Consider the following 22,402-nt stretch of genomic DNA (forward strand, 5'->3'; position numbering starts at 1 on the left):
AAATATAAATTATTATGGGAAAATATAAAAAGACAGTGATTGTGGATTCTAGTTAAGTGCCTGGAAAAATAAATACTTTTTATTCCTTGGGAGTAATTCTTTTAAATACTTCCTATGAATATGAAATTATGAATACTTCAAATGAAATAAAATACAGCATGCTTTTCAAACTGTGCTGTATTAGTAGTTTTATTTTCTTAAATATTAAAAAAATTTTCGATTCGGTTTTATTTGGCAAGGAATGCTTCCTACTGGTTCTTTTTTTTTTTGATTTAGGGACTAATAGAGATGATAGTGTGTACATCCTGTGGCCAAATTTTGGTGTTATTTGGAAAGAGGGTCTTGGTGTTTCAGAGAGCTCAGGTTTTAGGAAAATGTGTAAACTCCACTTATTTAAGGTTTAGAGGGCTTCCCTGGTGGCGCAGTGGTTGAGAGTCCGCCTGCTGTTGCAGGGGACATGGGTTCGTGCCCCGGTCCGGGAAGATCCCACATGCCGCGGAGCGGCTGGGCCCGTGAGCCATGGCCGCTGAGCCTGCGCGTCCGGAGCCTGTGCTCCGCAACGGGAGAGGCCACAACAGTGAGAGGCCCGCGTACCGCCAAAAAAAAAAAAAAAAAAAAAAAGATTTAGATAGGGGGCTTCCAGTTTGAGATGATGGGCTGAACACCCATTTTTAATCCCCAGCCCCTAAGATCATAATAAAATTTTTTGTGTAAAAAAATAATAAAAAATAAATCTCTTAAATTGCCGTAAAACATGATAGAGATGTAGATTTTCCAAGGACTTGAAGGTGAAAGCTGGTGTGATTATAATGATGACAAGTGAAAGTAGAGAAATCCACATCCCAAAATACGCATGGGAGAAGTCAGATTTGGAAGCTGCTCTCGCCTGCACTGACATGGAGAGGCCCCAGGCTCAGAGTTGGCAGGTATTAAAAAGCAAGAAGGAATTGGCAGGGGAGGTGCTGAGGGCAATGAAATGAAAAAACTATCCAAGGAGTACCTGGGCCAGTGGAACCTTCTCAACCCTCCAGATCCACTGTTCCTGCCATCCTGTCTCCACACACATAAAAATTACATGTTGTGGCATATATTAGTACTTCATTCCTTTTTATTGCCCAATTATATAACATTGTATGGATATACCACATTTTGTCTATATTTGTTCATTGATGATGGACATTTGAGTTGTTTTTACTTTTTGGCTATTATAACTACTGCTATGAACATTTGTGAACAAGTTTTTACATGGATATAAGTTCTCATTTCTCTTGGATTATATACTTAGGAGTGGAGGTGCTAACAGACAGTTTCTAGAGTGGCTGTACCATTTTACCTTCCCACCAGCAAAAGGTTCCAGTTTCTCCACATCCTTGCCAATACTTATTCTCCATCTTTTTTTATTATAGCCATACTTGTAGATGTGAAATGGTATCTCTTTTTTTTTTTTTTTTTTTGCGGTACGCGGGCCTCTCACTGTCGTGGCCTCTCCCGTTGCGGAGCACAGGCTCCGGACGCCCAGGCCCAGCGGCCATGGCTCATGGGCCCAGCCGCTCCGCGGCATGTGGGATCTTCCCTGACCGGGGCATGAACCCGTGTCCCCTGCATCGGCAGGCGGACTCTCAACCACTGCGCCACCAGGGAAGCCCCTCATTTTGGTTTTGATTTGCATTTCCCTAATGGTTAATGATGTTGAGCATCTTTTCATATCTTGTTTTCTTTTTATTGAAGTATAGCTGATTTACAATGTTGTGCTGATCTCTGCTGTACAGCAGAGTGACTCAGTTATACACGTATAGACATTCTCTTTTTTACATTCTTTTCTATTATGGTTTATCACAGAATATTGAATATAGTTCCCTGTGCTATACAGTAGGACCTTGTTGTTTATCCATCCTGTATATAATAGTTTACATCTGCTAATCCCAAACTCCCACTCTGCCCCTCTCCCACCCCCTCCCCCTTGGCAACTCTGTTCTCTATATCTGTGAGTCTGTTGCTGTTTTGTACATAGATTCATTTGTGCCATATTTTAGATTCCACATACAAGTGATACCATGTGGTATCTGTCTTTCTCTTTCTGATTTGCTTCACTTAGTATGATAATCTCTAGTTACATCCATGTTGCTCTAAGTGGCATTATTTCATTCTTTTTTGTGGCTGAGTAGTATTCCATTGTATATATGTACCACATCTTTATCCATTCATCTGTTGATGGACATTTAGGTTGTTTCCATGTTTTGGCTATTGTGAATAGTGCTGCTGTGAACATAGGGGTGCATGTGTCTTTTTGAATTATAGTTTTGTCTGGGTATATGCCCAGGAGTGGGATTGCTGGATCATATGGTAGTTGTATTTTTAGTTTTCTGAGGAACCTCCATACTGTTCTTCATAGTGGCTGCACCAGCTTACATTCCCACCAACAGTGCATGAGGGTTTTCTTTTCTCCACACCCTCTCTGGCATTTCCTATTTGTAGACTTTTTAGTGATGGCCCTGCTTTTTTAAAGATTTATTTATTTATTTATTATTTAATTTATTTATTTTTGGCTGTGTTGGGTCTTAGTTGTGGCACATGGGGTCTTTGTTGAGGCATGTGGGATCATTCGTTGTGGCGCGCAGGCTTCTCTCTAGTTGTAGTTTTCTCTTCTCTAGTTGTGGCGTGCAGGTTCCAGGGTGCGTGGGCTCTGTAGTTGTGGCACATGGGCTTAGCTGCCCCGTGGCATGTGGGATCTTAGTTCCCTGACCAGGGATCGGACCTGCTTGCCCTGCATTATAAGGCAGATTCTTTACTACTGGATCACCAGGGAAGTCCCAGTGATGGCCATTCTGACTGGTGTGAGGTGGGTACCTCATTGTTGTTTTGATTTGCATTTCTCTAATAATTAGTGATGTTGAACATCTTTTCTTGGGGCTACTGGCCATCTGTATGTCTTCTTTGGAGAAATGTCTATTAAGATTTTATGCCCATTTTTTGATTGGGTTGTTTTTTGTTGTTGTTGTTGAGTTGTATGAGCTGTTTGTATTATTTTGGAAGTTAATCCCTTGTCTGTTGCATCATTTGCAAATATTTTCTCCCAGTCTGTAGGTTGTCTTTTTGGTTTTTTGTGTGTGTGTGTGTGGTTTCCTTTGCTGTGCAAAACCTTCTAAGTTTGATCAGATCCCATTTGTTTATTTTTGTTTTTATTCCTATTGCCTTGGGAGACTGACCTAAGGAAACATTGGTATGATTGATTTATGTCAGAGCATGTTTTGCCTATGCTCTCTTCTAGGAGTTTTATGGTGTCGTGTCCTATGTTTAAGTCTTTAAGCCATTTTGAATTTCTTTTGTGCATGATGTGAAGGTGTGTTCTAACTTTATTGATTCACATGCAGCTGTCCCAAGTCTTTTTTTTATCTTACTAGTATAAATATCTTATAAATAATTTCTGGCAGCTTCTAACCAATGAAATATATTGCACAATAAACCACCTCACATCTTCCAGAAAGAAAAAAACACTAAATTTGAATAGTAATGACCCACTGAATTAGGACACAATTGAAATTTGCTTTAAATATTTCTTTGGGGAAGGGGATACACACTTCTACTCAATTAAGAGAAACGTTTTTACAGTTTGGAGGTCTTTTGTGTTTTTGTTTTTTTTTTTATCATGCCATGAATTCATAGGGACTGGGTTCTGGCAGCTCAGACTCCTTTCCATTGGTTCTCACAAAGTGTGCATCTCTAGGTGGAGCAGGCTGGTGCTTCAATTGAACCCAAGTACCTTTCTCTTTGGCTTTTTTCTTTTTCTGATCATTTTCCTTCACACGTTTCAGGAAGCCATCTTAGCTCTTAGAGTGCTTAATTTGCTTCATAATCTCTTTGCAGGACTCTTGCCCTTAACTCGTTTGTTTACAACAGTGCCAACAGCAGCTGGGTGACATTGTAGAGTCTTCTGGTAGCATTTATGGGGTGTTCCCTTTTGAACAGTGCCCATTCCCTTGATGTCTACAATATCATCTTTCTTGTAGATTGGCATATTTGTAGCCAAAGGAACAACTCCATGTTTTCTAAAAGGCCTAGAGAACATATAGCGGGTACTCCTCCATCCCTTTGTGTTGATCATTTTGGTGAATTACTAGAAGATGGCATTATTGCTGAAAGGAAGTCTAAATATGTTCCTTGAAAAACTCTATTCCGATCTTTTGGGTGGTTGTTGTTTTTTCTATTGAGTTGTAAGAATTCTTTATGGATTATAGATACAAGACCCTTATCTGATACATGATTTGCAAAATAATTCTCCTATTCTATGGATTGTTTTTTCACCTACTTGAAGCACAGAAGTTTTAAATTTTGATTATGTTTATCTGTTGGGTTTTTTTTTTTCTTCTTGTGTTACTTATGCTTTTGGTGTCCTGTCTTATTTAAAAAAAGAAAAAACATTGTCAAATCCAAGATCACAAAGACTTAACGCCTGTATTTTCTTCTAAGAGTTTTATGGCTTTGCTCTTACATTTAGATCTTTGATCCATCTTGAGTTAATTTTTGTCACATGTGACATTATAAGGTTAATTTGTCTAATGTAACCCAAAAGCGTATAGAAGATACATGAAAATGTAGACATTTATTTTTATAACATTTTTCAACCATTTAAATTTTTAAAATAAGCCTGGTTTTAAATTTATCATTTTAAATTATTAGCTAAATTAGGAAAGTTTAACTTTAAGTTTTTTTAAGTTTAACAAAGCTAAATTAACTTTGGGTTTTTTTGGCCGCACTGCGCAGCACATGGAACTTCCCCCACCAGGGATTGAACCTGCGTCGCCTGCGGTGGAAGCACGGAATCTTAACCACTAGACCGATAGGGAAGTCCTGAGTTATTTTGGCTTTAACCCTCATTTTGTGGTGGAAACACAAGCATTCCTGAACTATTTTTGTCAAGAAAGGCACATCTTTTCTGAATGTGGTGACAGTAGTAGTAAGCCAGATGTGACAATGGAAATAGTTTAGAGAATGAAGAACAATAAAGTTTGTTTTGCTCAGAAGCATGTTCCCTTGTATACTGAGTTTGACTTTTTTTGAAATAATGATGAAATGCTAAAACCACAACATCTTATTTTATAGATATTCAGGCTCATGAAGCCATCAACACTTAAGCACAAAAGACAACAAAACATAAATAAGTTCAAAAGCAAAAAAACCACTGAGAAAATAAATAAGAAATTATTGTGCATCTGTTGCCAGTATCCATCTGCAGAACTTTTTCACCATCCCATACTGCCACTCCTCACTGATTAAGCAATAACTCCCCACTTTCTCCTCTTCCAGTCTGCGGTAACCATAGTTTTACTTTCTGTCTTTATAAATTCGACTATTTTAGGTACCTCATATAAGAGGAATCATACAATATTTACCCTTTTGTGTCTGGCTTATTTCACTTATCATGTCTTCAAGGTTCATTCATGTTGTATCAGAATTTCATTTTTTTAAAAGCTGAAGAATCTGTTATGTGCATTTACCACATTCTGTTTATTCATTCATCTATTGATAGATATTTGGGTTGTTTTCACCTTTTGGCTATTGTGAATATTGCTGGTATGAATGTGGGTATACAAACATCTGTTTGAGACCCTACTTTAAATTTCTTTGGGTATATACCCTAAAGTGGAATTGCTGGATCATATGGTAATTATATGCTCAGTTTTTTGTGGAACTACCATAGTATTTTCTACAATGGCTGCACCGTTTTACATTCCCACCAGCAGTGCACGAAGGCTCCAATTTTTCCACATCCTCCCAACACTTAACTGTTTTTTGTTGTTGTTTTTAATAATAGCCATCCTAATGTGTGTGAGTGGTGTCTCATTGTGGTTTTGATTTGCATTTCCCTAATGATTAGTGATGTTGATCATCTTTTTATGTACTTACTGGCCGTTTGTATATCTTCTTGGAAGAAACATCTTTTCAAGTCCTTTGTCCATTTTTGAGTTGAGTTGGTTTTGTTGTTGTTGAGTTCTTTATATAGCCTTTTACCTTTTAATGTTCTTTTACTAGAGGCGTTGTTCACTTAACTTTTAAAGAAGTGGTTTATAGAATTGGTTGCAGAACCAAATCTCCTATCTGTGTACTGCAGGTATTAGCCATTCTAAATTCTGTTGAATTTTAATGTAGACATTGATTGGGTTTTGGCATGCTGCTCCACCAGCCTTCCAAAGATCAGGCTTAATTTCTTTTTTTAAAAAAGTTAATTAATTTATTTATTTTTGGCTGCGTTGGGTCTTTGTTGCTGCGTGTGGGCTTTCTCTGGTTGCGGCGAGTGGGGTCTACTCTTCTTTGCGGTGCGCAGGCTTCTCATTGCGGTGGCTTCTCTTGTTGCGGAGCACAGGTTCTAGGCGCGCGGGCTTCAGTAGTTGTGGCACGTGGGCTCAGTAGTTGTGGCTCGCGGGCTCTAGAGCGCAGGCTCAGTAGTTGTGGCGCACGGGCTTAGTTGCTCTATGGCATGTGGGATCTTCCTGGACCAGTTTTATATGTGATGTATGATTTAATCCTCACAGCAAGATGGGTATTTATGTCTGTATTTTTCAGATCAAGGAAAACTGTGGGATCAGAGCTAAATGAAGTAAACTGCTGAAAATATATAGTTAATAAGTAGTTTACCAGTGTTGATACTTAGCCACAGCTTTCTTCAAGTCTATCAATTCATACACTGAACTAACAGTATAAAACTCATACTACAGTCTTATATCTGTGTTTTGAGAATATGTTCATAAGCATTTAATAGTTGTTAAAAATCTAGTTATTCCTATCTAGTTTCTTCCTTTAAATATTATCCAGGTATGACTGCAGAGGGCAAATTAGTCAAGTGATCCCCCCAAAACTACTGTATGATTGTCTTATTACTCTCTTTTTAAAAAAGACCTAGAATTATATGAAAAACAACAACCCTGCTTCATCCCTGGCTTTTAAAAAGTATGTAAACACTGAGTTAAGGATTTTATTTACTTTAAGCCATTGTCCAATTCTTAACATAAATGTAAAATCCCACACACAACATATTTCTTTCAAAATAACTCCTGTCTCTAGCAATTCTTAAGTATTTTGTTACCTGACTTGCACTAATTACGTAAATTTAGGTGTGACTAGCCATTTATGTCTAAATACACTAAACTCTAAGGACAGATCAGCATAGAGTGGGTTGTGTGGGGAAATGTATGTAGCAGACAGGAATTGATGGATTCTTTTGAGAAATGAAATTACTTAGTCCAATGACTGGTACACACTTAAATTCAGGGAGTATATGCTCTTTACTACCATTAGCACCAGGTTATTAGGGTTATGTAGAAAGGTCACCAGGATGGCCATGTGGAGGAGGGATTGAAAGCCCTTGCCTCTACGCAGCACAAAGGAAAACAGTTATATGGCTCTAATTATATTCTTTTTTTTCCTTTAAAAAAAAAAAACTTATTGAAATACAGTTGATTTACAGTATTAGTTTCAGGTGTACAGCAGAGTGATTCAATTATATATTGTTTGTGTCTGTATATATATATATATATTTTTTCAGATTCTTTTCCCTTATAGGTTATTATAAGATATTGAATATAGTTCCCTGTGCTATACAGTAGGTTCTTGTTGGTTATCTATTTTATATATAGTAGTGTGTATATTTTAACCTCAAACTCCTAGTTTATCCTCCTTCCCTCACCCTTTCCCCTTCAGGAACCATAAGTTTGTTTTCTATGTCTGTGAGTATATTTCTGTTTCGTAAAAATAAGTTCATTTGTATCATTTTTTAAAATATTCCGCATATAAGCAATATCATATGGTATTTGTCTTTCTCTTTCTGACTTCACTTAGTATGATAATCTCTTGGTCCATCCATGTTGCTGTAAATGGCATTATTTCATTCTATTTTATGTCTAGTTATATTCCGAGAGAGATTATGAGGGCCTGAACTAGGGCAGTGGGAACAGAGAGAAGAGGTTGAATTTAAGAGCTCTTTAGGACAAGACTTAGATTAGATTTGACAGAATTAGACTGATTCGATAGAAAGGGAGATTAGGATGAATCTGTTGTTTCTGGCTCGGGTGATTGGGTGGATGGTGCCGTCACTCACCTAGATGAGAACTGGGGTAGGATCAGGAGTTACGGATTGGACATGTTGAGTTCTCCTTTGTATTAATACGGTATCGTGATGTATAAGGACCCCTTCCTGAGAAGGCTGGGCTGAGTGGAGGAAACTGAGCCTAAGGACTAAATCTATGTAAATAACCGAGGATATGCTAGAACCATTATTTTTCTCTTCTTTTTTAAAAAACTCTTTATTTTGGAAAATTTTAAATATAGAAGTAGATGGTTCATATTATGAGCCTCCTATGTACCCATCTCTGAACTTAAGCAATAATGGTGTATCTTGTTTTGTATATACCCCTTCTATATTATTTTATTTGTTTATTTTTTATCTTTGGCTGTGTCAGGTCTTAGTTGCGGCACACAGGAACTTTTGTTGCCGTGTGCGGGCTCTTCGTAGCGGTGCGTGGGTTTCTCTCTAGTTGTGGTGCACGGGCTCCAGAGCACGCGGGCTCAGTAGTTGCGGTGCACAGCTCTCTAGTTGTGGTGTGCAGGCTCCAGAGCACATGGGCTCTGTAGTTGTGGCACGCAGCCTCTCTAGTTGTGGTGTACGGGCTTAGTTGCCCCACAGCATGTGGGATCTTAGTTCCCTGACCAGGGATTGAGCCCGCGTCGCCTGCATTGGAAGATGGATTCTTAACCACTGGACCACCAGGGAAGTCCCTACCCCTTCTATATTATTTTAAAACAAATCCAGGACATCCTATCATCTTCATCATATCTCAGTATTTATTTCTAAAAAGACTCATTTTTAAACGTATCATTATTATACCTAAGAAAATTAGCAGTAATTCCTTAATATCAAATATCTAGTAAGCATTCAGATTTCGAGTTGTTTCAAATGTCATGTTTTGTTTGTTTGCTTTTCTTAAAATTTTGTCAAATAAAATACAGATACAGAAAATCACCAAAAATCAAATGTATAACTAATGAGTTACTTTAAGGCAAACACTCTTGTAACCATCACCAGATGAGGAAGTAGAACCCCAGAAGCCCCTCCATATGCCCGCATCCCCTCTCTCCCCTATAAATAACCATTACCCTGATTTTTATAGTTATCACTTTCTTGCATGTTTAATTAGTTTTATCACCTAAATGTGCATCCTTTGGAACATTTTAGTCTTGCTCACTAAAAACAAAAGTTGATTGTCTTTTATATATAGAATTTTCCTCTGTCCCATTATTTTCCTATACTGTAGTTGTGGAAGGAACTAGGCCTTTTGACCTATCAAATTTCCCACAGTCTAGATTTCGCTGGTTGCATACTCACGTGCATCTCAGTATATTTCTGCTCCCTGTATTTCTGTAGTTTGGCAGTAAGATTCAGAGGCTTTATTAGACTGACGTTTGATCCTTTGGCTAGAATATAGATAGTAGTGTGTTCTTCCGTTAAAAGGCACATGGCACTTGATTATCTCTCTTTTTATGATGTAAACACCACTGATGCTTAATGCTTGTATGTTAATTCATGGTGTGTGGCTATTAGTGTCATTCTGTCACTTCTACTTCATTTACTACTGGCACTACTTTTATAGAAAGACTCTTTTCCTCTTCTACTGTTTGTTTACCTGAAGGGACAGTTTATATAGGAAAGCAGAATAAAGCTTGATCCCTTCCCTTTACTAACCAGTTTTCAAGATGATGAGTTTGTTTCTGTCTTCCTCCAAAGGTGAACAAGTCTTCCCTTTAAAAAATATCATTATAGCGACTTCCCTGGTGGTCCAGTGGTTAAGACTCTGTGCTCCCAATGCAGGGGGCACAGGTTCGATCCTTGATCGGGGAACTAAGATCCCACACATGCCACACAATGTGGCCTAAAAATATCATTATAGGGCTCCCCTGGTGGCGCAGTGGTTGAGAGTCCGCCTGCCGATGCAGGGGACACGGGTTCGTGCCCCGGTCCAGGAAGATGCCACATGCCGCGGAGCGGCTGGGCCCGTGAGCCATGGCCGCCTGAGCCTGCGCGTCCGGAACCTGTGCTCCGCAACAGGAGAGGCCACAACAGTGAGAGGCCCGCGTACCGCAAAAAAAAAAAAAAAATATATCATTATAAACTCATGAATGTAAACATATTTGATGGGTTTCATACAATGCAGTTGTCACTATTGAAACTTAAATTGTCCCATCTTAGGTCTGTGGGAGCCTCTTCTATAATACTTGACTCATAAGTCCTTTTGATATGACCCTAGATGTCTTTGATAGCTTGTTTGTTATCTGGTGTGGCAAGATGTTCCAAGTTCATCTTGTCCATTTCTTGCCCTGTACATGGAATCAGCCATTTCTCTAAGAAACTCTGGTTTCCTTTAGGGTGAATTAGATGTCAAGCTCCAGTTAGGGGCTAAGGATGCTCTCTGCTACTAGGTTGGTCATATTTTCTAGTCCTTTTAAATGGAGAGAGCTAAGATACACACCCACAAAGATACAGTACTTCATGAGTTCATATTGATATTTCCAATTCAAATCTTATTAAACCTCCATTACATCCCAATCCTCTTTTGCATTCCAAGAATCTTGATCTTTAAGGATGTTGGGGGTGAGATGTTAGAATTAATGTATATGGTAATTACTCGTTGACTTTATCCCATAGTACATGCTCAATAGTCCCAAATAATAATACTAATATGACCATTAACATGATTATTGAAAACATTAAAAAATTTTTTTTACATATGCTCTCTCCATTCTCTTCCCATTTTTCTAATAGTCATACATAATAGTCCCACAGTATTTGAGCATTTGCCTATTTAAATACTATACTCTCTGCCTCTTAGCCCTCATTTTGTCTCACATCTGCAGGTAACTATACATAAACATTCACAAGGCCTTTATGTCAATGTTTCTTTAGTCATTCTGATTGTCTAAGTCAGATGCTGGATACAAAAATCCTTGCCTCCTCCTTTCTTTCAAATTCTTAAATATATTAATTTTCTTCTAATATAACAATTTGCTGTTGAAAAATAGGATACTCTCTTTTTCTAGATACCTAAAAAGTTCTTCTTCTTTGCAATACAGCAGTTTTACTAGAAGGTTTTGGTATTTGTCATTCTAGGCTGATAGTCTCTTTTTCCTTTTATTTCATGAACATTTTCTTGACTTACTTAGCATTTAGTATTTATTCTGTTCCCTTGCCTTGATTTTCTTCTTCAGATACTCTTATTGTCTATATATTCTTTGCCTACCTCCAATATTTCTAATTTTCTCTTGAATATCACGTGTGGGAGTCATACGGGCTAGATTGTTGCAACCTCTTCAGTCTTTGTTGGCAGCCTCTTGCACTCAGCTGGTACTGAGAGGTCAAAACTCCTTCTCATTTCAACTGCTGCTCTCAGATTGGCCTGTTGTGCTTTCTAGCAAATTCTTGTTGCCTATTTTGGGCTTATTCTGTTCTGAGTTCCATTAAATGCAGCCTCATTGAATATCTCTTTTTCTGCCCACGCAGACACTACTGTGTAGGCCTTTTGGCTATTGGTAGTTTGTATTCTGGCATTTGTTGAAGGTACTTTGTCATCTAGTTTTGTTGTAAATGTTGTCAAGGGGTTTAGGTTTTGCTGCCTAGTCGTTCCATCTGTTTTTATGTAGGGATTTGGAGAGTTTGAGAACTACGCTGCTATTGCTGTGTTCCCAGACTCCCCTGTAACTGGGGTGTGTGTGTGTGTGTTTACAGTCTGTATGAATCAGAATTTAAATAAATTGATGTCTTTTATAATCTGTAGATTCCCCCTCTGTATGTCTCTCACTCTTTCGCTCCTCTTTTCCCTTACAAATTATTAGTTGAAGAAACTACATTATATATCCTGAAGAGAAATCCTAAAGATTTTGCGTATCGCATCTCTCTTGTATAGTTTAACGTGTTCTTCTGTCCTCGGTATTTCCTTCAAACTGGTAGGTGGAGCTGGAGTCTTGAACAGATTCAGCTTCCATCATAGGTTGTACATTCAAAAAACAAACAAAAAACTGGATGGGCCAACTCAAGGAAAGCAAACAATACAGAAACAGAAGCACTCCATTTGCAAAGTTGACATTGAAGAATAGGCAAATCCATAGAAACAGAAAATAGAATAGTGGTTGCCAGGTACTGGGGGCAGGGAGGCTGAGGAATGACTGCTCATGGGTACAGAGTTTCCTTTTAGGATGAAGAAATTAGGTTGTTGTGATGGTTGCACACCTTTTGAAAACCACTGAATTGTATACTTTAAAAAGATGAAGTTCATGGTACATAAATTGTATTTCAATAAAGCTGTCATCTTGTAAAAGGAAGTTAGATTTGAAAAGGAAGAGGGTTACCTAATTCTCTGAGACTGGTAGGAAGGAGAGTTGGCATGGGTACATGTGCTGGTAAGTTTGTAAGTGACCTCTCCCACTGGCTGTAGACTAATATATTCAACTATCTGTTGAATACACCCATTTGGATGTTCTGTAGGCATGTCAAACTCAACATCATTGCTGCCCGATAGAATGTAATACAAGCCACATGTAAGTTTTAATTTTCCAGCAGCCAATTTAAAAAGTAGATGGAAGTATGTGAAATTGATTTTATATCTTTTATTTAATCTAGTATGTCTAAAATAATATATTTCAGCATGTAGTTATAAAAATTATACATGAGCTCTTTTACCTTCATTTCTCATGAAGGTCTTTGAAATGCAGTGTGTATTTCACACTGACAGCATACCCAATTCAGACTTGGCACGTTCCAGGTGTTCAATAGACACATGTGGGTTACACCTAGAGTACTGGACAGTGCAAATGAGAAGGTTTAAAATGGAATTCATTCCTGTCTCCTTGATCTCAGCAAATGACCCCTCCTTTTAAGGATCATTGTCCTATTTCTTCTTCCTTACAATCCACATCGATCAATCATTTAGTTCCACTGATTTTTTTTTTTTTTTTGGCTGCGTTGGGTCTTCGTTGCTGCGTGCGGGCTTTCTCTAGTTGCGGCGAGTGGGGGACTACTCTTTGTTGCGGTGCATGGGCTTCTCATTGCGGTGACTTCTCTTGTTGTGGAGCACGGGCTCTAGGCATGTGGGCTTTAGTAGTTGTGCCTCCCGGGCTCAGTACTTGCAGAGTGCGGGCTCTAGGGCGTGCGGGCTTCAGTAGTTTGGCGTGCAGGCTCAGTAGTTGTGGCTCACGGGCTTAGTTGCTCCGCAGCATGTGGGATCTTCCCGGACCAGGGATCGAACCTGTGTCTCCTGCATTGGCAGGCAGATTCTTAACCACTGCGCCACCAGGGAAGTCCTCCACTGATTTTTATCTTTAACATTTTTGCAAATCCATCTCTTCTTATCCGGTCCTACCAGTTTCCTGAAATTCAGCACTGCTTGCCTGGGCTATTACAGTAGCCTCTCAACAGGTCTTCCTGTTTCTGTTTCTGCCCTTCGTAAGTTACTCTGCTGCCAGAATCTCTGCCTCACTGATAATTTCACCAGGCCACTCCCCTACTCAGTACCATTTAGTGGCATCCCAGTATTTCAATAGTAGTCTGTGACCACAGTGAGTACTACACAGATGATTGGGGATGTGGGAAAAAGAAAGTAGACATCTGTCCTTATTCTTTCGAAAAGTACATTTAGCATCTATTTCTTAATGGACATAACACAGTAGAACATGTAAATAACTTATAAACAAATATAATTATACTGATGGAATATGATAAAGTCTAGGTTCCTTTGCATAGCAAACTCCCCATTTCCCCTTTCCCTCCAGCCTCTGGCAGGCACCATTCTACTCTCCGCTTCTGTGAGTTTGACTATTTCAGATCCCTCATGTGAGTGGAATCATGCAATGTTTGTCCTTCTGTGACTGGCTCATTTCACTTAGCATGATGTCCTCCAGGTTCATCCATGTTGTCACATATGGCAGGGTTTTATTCTTTTTCAAGACTGAATAATATTCCAGTGTGTGTGTGTTGTGTGTGTGTGTATACATACACACACACCCCACATTTTCTTTATCCATTCATCCATCTATGAGTTTTCCATATCTTGACTATTGTGAATAAAGCTGCAATGAACATGACCGATATATATCTCTTTGAGATCCTGATTTCAATTCTTTTGGGTATATACCCAGAAATGGGATTGCTGGATTATATGGTAGTTCCATTTTTAATTTTTTGAGGAACCTCCATATTTTTTTTCCATAGCAGCTGTACCATTTTTACATTCCCACCAACAATGTGCAAGGGTTCTACTGTAATTTCTCTACACTCTCACCAACACTTGTTGTCTTTTTTTTTTTTTTAATAATAGTCATCCTGACAGGTGTGAGATCATATGTCATTGTGGTTTTGATTTGTGTTTCTCTTACGATTAGTGATGTTGAACACCTTTTCATGTACCTGTTGGCCATTTGTATGTTTTCTTTGGAGAAATGTCTATTCGTGTCCTTTGCCTATTTTTTAATTGTGTTATTTGTTTTGCTGTTGAGTTGTAGATGTTTCTTAGATATTTTAGATATTAACCACTTACCACATAAAGGGTTTGCAAATATTTTCTCCCATTCCATGGATTTCCTTTTCATATTGTTGATTGTTTTCACTGATTCTTACTCCAGGAAGACTTCCTCCAGTTAGACTAGATATCCCTCTTCCCAGTTCCCATAGAACATTGTGAATAACTCTGACTTGGCACTTACATTATTATATTAGAATTATCTGTCATTATATATCTGTTTTGTCTCTCTTCTGGCCTCAAGACTCATTGAGGGAAAGGATTTTGCCTCGGTCATCGTTTTTGTACTTCTAGTCCCTAATACAGTTCCTATTATATAATTGGTACTCAGATATTAGTAGAACTAAACTGCGCCCCTGAAATTTTAATGATCAAGTTATCAAAGGTTAGACCTAGGCATTAACCTAACTTAAGATAACCGGAGATGTGGATTTGTTATTCATACCAATGACCTCTGATTGAAAATTGAGTAGATAACTGAACCTGAGAATAGTGGTATTTTTAATTTTAGGTGGAAAAAAAAAAAGCTGTAGCATATATAGAATACAAAATGATAAGTATTGAGAATATAAACTCTGCAAGTGCAGAGTTTTTGTCTGTTGTTTTCACGGATCTTCTCCCAATGTGTAAAACAGTACCTGGCACATAATAATAAGTAACTGGTCAGTAAATATTTATTGAATAAATGAGTGGGCATAGAAAAGCACTCTAGCTTTACACTTCATTAGGCTTTTAAGGCAAAAATTAAGTTTAAAACATTTCCTTATCTCTTAATTCAATGAAAAATTTATCAAATTCCTGTCTTCTCACATTATTTTATGTTTTGTAAAGGAAATCTCTAAAGTATAATGGAGTATAAATTTTTTTTCTCTTTTAGCAAACGAAGCAAAAAAGGAGATAAAAATGGAAAAGGCTTGAGACATTTTTCAATGAAAGTGTGTGAGAAAGTTCAGCGGAAAGGTACCACATCATATAATGAAGTAGCTGATGAGCTGGTGTCTGAGTTCACCAATTCAAATAACCATTTGGCAGCTGATTCGGTAGGTAGATCATGCACTTGACATTGACTGTGATGAGTGATGCAGCGGTGTACCTCTCTGGGTTGTCTCTGTCAATTCGAGGATTCAGACAAGCTAGGGAATCCCCAACTCCTCCTGAGGGTTTCGTAATTGTCTGTTGGGGAGTTTTGTTGTTTTGATTTTTTTTGTTTTGTCTTAGAAAGAATTCTTTTACTATTTATTTAAACATAAAGATGGACAAGTATTTTTTAAATGTCTTTGGGGGTTACTGAAGAAACATACTTTGTAAAAATATGCTTTTTATATTTGAATGACTTCAGATACATTTCTGAATCTTTTAGTGTTTCTTCCATGTCTAAGTCAATAAGAAAATTTTATCTCGTTTTTAATTGAAAAAATACTACATGAACATGTTTATAAAAATTCACTTGTACCGAAGAGTATGTAATAAAAAATATCTGTCCTCTACCACAGACCCTAATCTGCCTCCCCAAAGGCACTCTTCACTATTACCAGATTCCTGAGTATCATTCCAGACATTCTGTATGCATATATATATAATAAAATTTATTTCTTTTATTATTGTAAACACAAATGTGATTATGCTTTTGTATGCTTCATTTTATTTTATTCATTTATTTTTACATTTTATTTATTTATTTTTGGTTGCGTTGGGTCTTCGTTGCTGTGCGTGGGCTTTCTCTAGTTGTGAGCGGGAGCTACTCTTCCTTGCAGTGCACGGGCTTCTCATTGTGGTGGCTTCTCTTGTTGTGGAGCATGGGCTCTAGGCGCGTGGGCTTCAGTAGTTGTGGCACACGGGCTCAGTAGTTGTGGCGCACAGGCTTAGTTGCTCCATGGCATGTGGGATCTTCCCAGACCAGGGCTCGAACCTGTGTCCCCTGCATTGGCAGGCGGATTCTTAAGCACTGCGCCGCCAAGAAAGCCTGCATGCTTCATTTTTAATTTTATTTTCTTAGCAATATTTATCTTAGAGCCTCTTTTTTAGCACGTATAAATCATTCTCACTTTTTAAAAATGGAGATAAAATTACATGCAGGGAGGGAAATACACATGTCTTAAGTGTACAATTAAATTTTTTCCTTATCTATTGTGGAATAATTTACATACAATAAGATGTAATCATTTCAAGTGTAAAATTCAGTGAGTTTTGACAGTTGTATGCACCTGTGTCATCACCACCATAATCAAGACACAAAACATTTACATCACTCCCAAAAGGTTCTTCCTGCCTTTGTCATCCATCCCTCCCTCTCCCTCTATCTCCAGGCAACTGCTGATATGCTTTTTATCATTATAAATCAGTTTGCATTTTATTTAAATGTAGTCATACTATAGGTATTCCACAACAGTGTTAATAGTAGTAACTGTAGTCATGTTGTCTTTAATTCTTGACGTTAGTAGAAATATTTGTAGTTTTGCAACCTTAATTGTGATAAAGGTTTTATTTTGAGATGATAGTAACCATAACTTAATTTTTTAATGAATGTTTATTTCTTTTTTCTTAATTAAAACAATTAGGAATGGATGCTGAATTTAATCAAACTCTGGATAGTTTCCTGAAATTTTAGGATTTTTACACTGGTATTAATGAATGAGATTGGTGAGGGTTTTTTTTACTTTTGTTTTTACCATCTTTGCTGTTTTTTTAATAACTTTTTTCCCTTTATTCTGCAGTTCACTTATGAGTCCCAGACTGGTTTCTCTTCTGGCTTTGTTATTCTTTCAGTGTCTTTGTCAACACAGACATTTCTCCCAGTAGCATATGCAGTTTGATCCCTATCCAGTGAGTACACGTAGGCCTTCAAAGTTCCTGGTTCTCCAGCATCAGAACCTGGGTCCTCCTTTTTGACTGCACCCATGTCTGTCTGTGCTGGGACTCTGCCGCCTTGGTCCCATCACCCTTGAGGTATCCTTAGGCCAGGAATGCCAAACACATTAACGTGCCAAGTCTGAATAAATACGGGAACTACTTTGATCTTAGCGTTGAGAGTAGGGAAGCAGACTGTGTCTGAGTTCTGTTACAAAGAATGCTGTACGCGATTAGCAGCGTCTGCCTTGGCAACACTCACTAGACATGTCGGGAATGGAGTATTGGGAGAAGAGGCTACGAGCTGGCCCAGATTCAGAAAGGGACAAGGGGTATATTCCATCCTCACCTTAGGTGGTTGTTCTGCTGCCCAGGCTGCATTGTCTCACTGGCCAGGTGGCTGGGGAGGCCGACTGAAGGCCACGAAGTGTCAAACAGCTTCCCCAGGCTCTTGGTGGAAGAGCAGAAGCCCCAAGCTAGAGGGAGCTTGGCAGGGCAGCCCATGCAGGGCCCTAAAGGGGTGTACATGCTGCAGGCTGCCCTGGCATTAGCTCCTTATCCTCTGGAGTCAGCCTCATGCAGGCAAAGGCAGCTGGATGGCTGTCAAAGAGGCAGATGCAGCTCAGGGGTGAAAACACTCTTCCATGGCACTTACCCAGAAATAACCTTAATCTCTGGATAAACTTTCAAAAATTCCCATTCCAAACTAAAATGGTTTACCTCCTGTGTGCTACCAAGAAATCAAAATAGAATAAAAGGACAGTCTTACTTTAATCAAGTCCGGAATGCGGGCACACTGCTTTGAAAAGCACTGTCTCAGCAGAAGACACAAGGGTGTGTGTAAAAGAATGTTTCTGGAAAATACCAAAGGCACCAAACATACCCCCAGCTTTGCCTTCTGCTTCCCTTCCGTGCCACTCCATACCCTGGGGCAGGGAAGCTACTTTTCCCAGCTGACTCTGGGCATGTCACAGTGCTCTGTGAGTGTGTCCAGGTCTCTGTTGAGTCCTCTGCTCTCGGTTTGTGGGTTTGGGATGCTTTCTTCAGGATCCTCTCCATTTGCTGCATCTCCTCCAAGGCCACCTGGGCCGAGGTCCACATTTCCAGGCCACACCTCTTCTCCTTGTTCTTTATGCTCATTCCCATCGCTTCCAGGCGTTTTGCCTCGTCTTTGTCCTTTTTCTTCTTCTGCTTGGTCATGCTGAGCTCTGCGACACCTTTCAGCTTCAAGGGCCCCTTTTGGATCTGCTCGCAGGCCTCCATGGCACCCGTCTGCAGTTCAGTACCATCTTCGCAATTTTGATTAGTAGTGTTATGCTGGCTTTATAAAATGAATTTAGAGGTTTTCTCTTTCTCTTTACTCCATCACAGATTTAATGGCATTGGATGTCTAGTTCTGTTCCCTGAAATTTTATAGAAATCACCTGAGATACCATCTAGGCCTGGTGACTTGGTGGGGGGTAGAGTTTAGATAGCTTTTTCCATTTCTTTTTTGGTAATTAGTCTGTTTACAATTGCTTTCTCCATTAAGAGTCAGTTTGGTATTTTATGTTTTCTTAGAATATCCTCCATTTCGTCCATGCTCTCAAAATTATTGGCAATTATATTTCCAAAATTAAAACCTAAACATCTCTTAGATTTGTTCGTATCGACCTCCTGTTTTGCAGTTGATTTCTGTTTTTATCTGTATTTAATAGTCTGTTCTCTTTCCTGAAATTACTTTTGTTATTTCTCTACCCTGCAGACTATGATGTATACTTTATTTACTTTTATTATCTTTGTTTAGTAATGAAAGTCTTTATGGCTGTGACTTTTCCATTTATGTATGTATGTATGCATGTGGCTGCATTGGGTCTTAGTTGTGGCACATGGGATCTTCATTGTGGCATGCGGGGTCTTTCGTTGCGGTGTGCAGGCTCTTCATTGTGGCATGCTGGCTTCTCTCTAGTTGTGGCACGCAGGCTCCAGAGTGCATGGGCTCAGTAGTTGCAGTGTGCGGGCTTAGTTGCCCTGCGGCATGTGGGCTCTTCGTTCCCTGACCAGGGATCGAACCCTGCATCCTCTGCATTGGGAGGCCGATTCTTAACCACTGGACCACCAGGGAAGTCCCGACTTTTCCTCTTGTGCATGGCTTTAGCCATATCCCATTGATTCCGATATGTTATTCTTTAGATATTCTATAACTTTGGTTTTAATTTCCTCTTTGACCTAAGAATTGCATTAGAAAAGTTTCTTATAGTTCCAGGTGGTAGGAATGTTTGTTCATTGTCATGAATTTTTACCTTTATTACCTATGATCAGAAGTTGTGATTTGAACTTTTTCCTTTTTGGGGGGATTGCTTTGAGATTTTTCTTGTGAGCCATTATGTGGTGATTTCTTTTTCGTTTAATTTCCCTGGGCACTTGAAGAAAAAAGTATATGACATTCTGATTTTCAGTGAGCTTCAGAGTTCTCTAAATGGTCTCCCAGCCCCCGTGTGACCTGGCCCAGCATTACCTCTCATCTCCTACTATCCACTCCCTCAGTTACTACACTCCAGCCACACATTTCGTGGATATGCTCCTAATCAAGCCATTGCACTTGCTGTTTCCTTTGCCTGGAATACTCTTTGCTAGGGATACATATGGTTTCCCTCTCCTCTCCACCGAATCTTCACTCAGCTGTCACTACGATGAGGCATTTCTTCCTAGCACTTCTCAACATCTAACATACATAAATTTTTACTAACTACCCACCTCACTCCCGAATATAAGCAAGGGTTGGGTTTTTTTTCTGTTTATTCACTGCTTTGTTTTTTTTTTCCTGATAATTTGGAAGGTTTGTAGTCTGTAGTTCAATTTTTTTTTTACAACTTTAAGTAACTTCAGTATTTTATTTCTTAAGTTATCACCTATAGACCAGTATCTGTTGATTATGGAGGGAAAAATAAATCAATATGCCTATTATTTACTCCCATCTCCCAGTTTTCCCCTCTACCACAGGATTCGGATTGATTAGTGGCAGTTGTTAAAAGAATATTATTATTGTTGTTGTTTTTATGACTTTAAATGAATATATTGTGCCAAAATTGTTCCTTAGTTCCTCTGCTTTGAATTCATGCCCCTTCCAATATCAAAGAGGAGGAGATCAGCAGACTTCCTTTGCTGCCTCCTTCTGATATTTGTTGTTTTATTATCATTATTTCTACAGTTTCAGGATTTCTAATATTTACATTCAGTTCTATAACTTAAATCTCCCATTTATTTAAGTTTAGTTCTATATTTAAATTGATTCAGTGCTCCACCATCCTTTATTTTCATGGATTGATTGGATTTGGTTCATATGACCCACCTGTGCTCAGTGAGACAAGGGGCTTTTCCACAATGTAAGTTAACACAGTTTCCTTCATTAAGAAAGTCTTGCTAACCGCCCCTCCCCCCCAAAAAAAGTCAGCTGAACTAAACAGTGTGTATAGTGATCTGTGTGATTATATTTTGGTGCAAGTTCACTATTTTCATTGTATATTAGTAATAGTTCACAGATCAGCACTAGTGCATGGACCACATTTTGAGAAGCACGTTTACTAGAGCTTAAAACATGGATCCTTGGGCTTCCCTGGTGGTGCAGTGGTTGAGAGCCCGCCTGCCGATGCAGGGGACACGGGTTCGTGCCCCCGTCCGGGAAGATCCCACATGCCGTGGAGCGGCTGGGCCCGTGAGCCATGGCCGCTGAGCCTGCGCGTCCGGAGCCTGTGCTCCACAACGGGAGAGGCCACAACAGTGAGAGGCCCGCGTACCGCAAAAATTAAAAACGCAAAAAAACATGGATCCTTGACTTTTCAAAGTCTGATATCCTCCTAGGCACTGCAAGGCCTTAGCCACTTTAACTTCATTATGCCTTTCTCATATATATACTATTATTGTCATGTATATTAGTTCTCTATATATTCTAGACTCTACAAGATATTACGTTTTATACAGTGAGTATTGAGATTACCTTTAGAGTTGGTCTTCATTCCATCCTACATCTCCAAGCTCCCATCTTAGATTATCTTTCTTTTACCTAAAGAAGGCCCTTTAGTATTGTTTAATTTAGATCTGTTGGTAACATAATCTTTATTTTTAAGATTGTTTTATGTTTTAGATTGCTTGAAAGTATCTAGTTCATCTTTACTTTTGAAGGATGCTTTCACTGGGTGTGCAGTTCTTTCAGGTCTTTGAAGATACTATAATAATATTAATTAAATATTCTAATATCCTGTGACTATATCTTAACCTTTAAAATTTATCACTCAATAAAAATATTTTTTAGCAGGCTTATGACCAGAAGAACATTAGGCGAAGAGTTTATGATGCTTTAAATGTGCTAATGGCAATGAACATAATTTCAAAGGAAAAAAAAGAAATCAAGTGGATCGGCTTGCCTACCAATTCTGCTCAGGAATGTCAAAACCTGGAGGTGAGGAAAATCTGTTTACAGATAGTAGTTTGCTCTCTTTTACATCAGAGACATTTTAATTTAGAGATATAATCGCATAGTATTAAAATATTCCTAATTGTTCGTTCATGTATATTGTGCCTTTTTTTTTTTAGCAGATTCTTCTATGTAGAATTTTAGAACTGGAAGGAGATTTAGAGAGGTCTAGTCTGACTCATGTCCTGATGAAACCGAGGGACAGAGAAATTAAATGACTTGATTTTTACTGTTTTTTGGAGATCTTTATTTTATTCTAATTTCATTCTGAGCAGTCTACTAATAAATGTTTGGTGACTCGTGTGATAGAAATGCTATCTTATTTGATGAAATGCTGTATCCATCCAAAAAAATGGATCAAGTTGGTTGTTTATTTCTTGTATTTAACCTTTGACTCTAGAATCAGTGGCAACAGAATGGTATGGTATTTCATTTGAATCCTTATTGGAATGTTCAGCTTACACGAATTTGTGGATGATGTATGCCAAAACATTGTTTATTCTGTTAAGTTTAATCATTAGACAAAATCTTTCCTAAGTGAGCATGT

General features: G+C 38.6%; 1 protein-coding gene and 2 pseudogenes across 9 annotated transcripts in view; 1 reads left to right on the forward strand and 2 right to left on the reverse strand.

Annotated features, from left to right (window-relative positions):
- TFDP2 (transcription factor Dp-2) overlaps positions 1-22,402 on the forward strand; it is a 162,051-nt gene that overhangs the window by 123,857 nt on the left and 15,792 nt on the right. For 7 of the 9 annotated variants that reach the window (XM_022582646.3, XM_022582648.3, XM_022582649.3 and 4 more), the window contains 2 exons: positions 15,433-15,595; positions 21,694-21,840. In XM_022582646.3, coding sequence (XP_022438354.1) covers positions 15,433-15,595; positions 21,694-21,840 — 310 coding nt within the window. The remainder of the gene's footprint in view (positions 1-15,432; positions 15,596-21,693; positions 21,841-22,402) is intronic. The other 2 variants (XM_022582647.3, XM_089911059.1) reach the window with 1 other exon arrangement.
- On the reverse strand, positions 1,441-5,980 carry LOC149749427 (large ribosomal subunit protein eL21 pseudogene; annotated as a pseudogene).
- Positions 17,762-21,462, reverse strand: LOC149749428 (protein FAM32A pseudogene; annotated as a pseudogene).

This window comes from Delphinapterus leucas, chromosome 4 (assembly GCF_059928025.1).
Source record: "Delphinapterus leucas isolate spDelLeu-1000000601 "Yukka" chromosome 4, BTC_Dleu_Yukka2, whole genome shotgun sequence".
Lineage (NCBI taxonomy): Eukaryota > Metazoa > Chordata > Mammalia > Artiodactyla > Monodontidae > Delphinapterus > Delphinapterus leucas.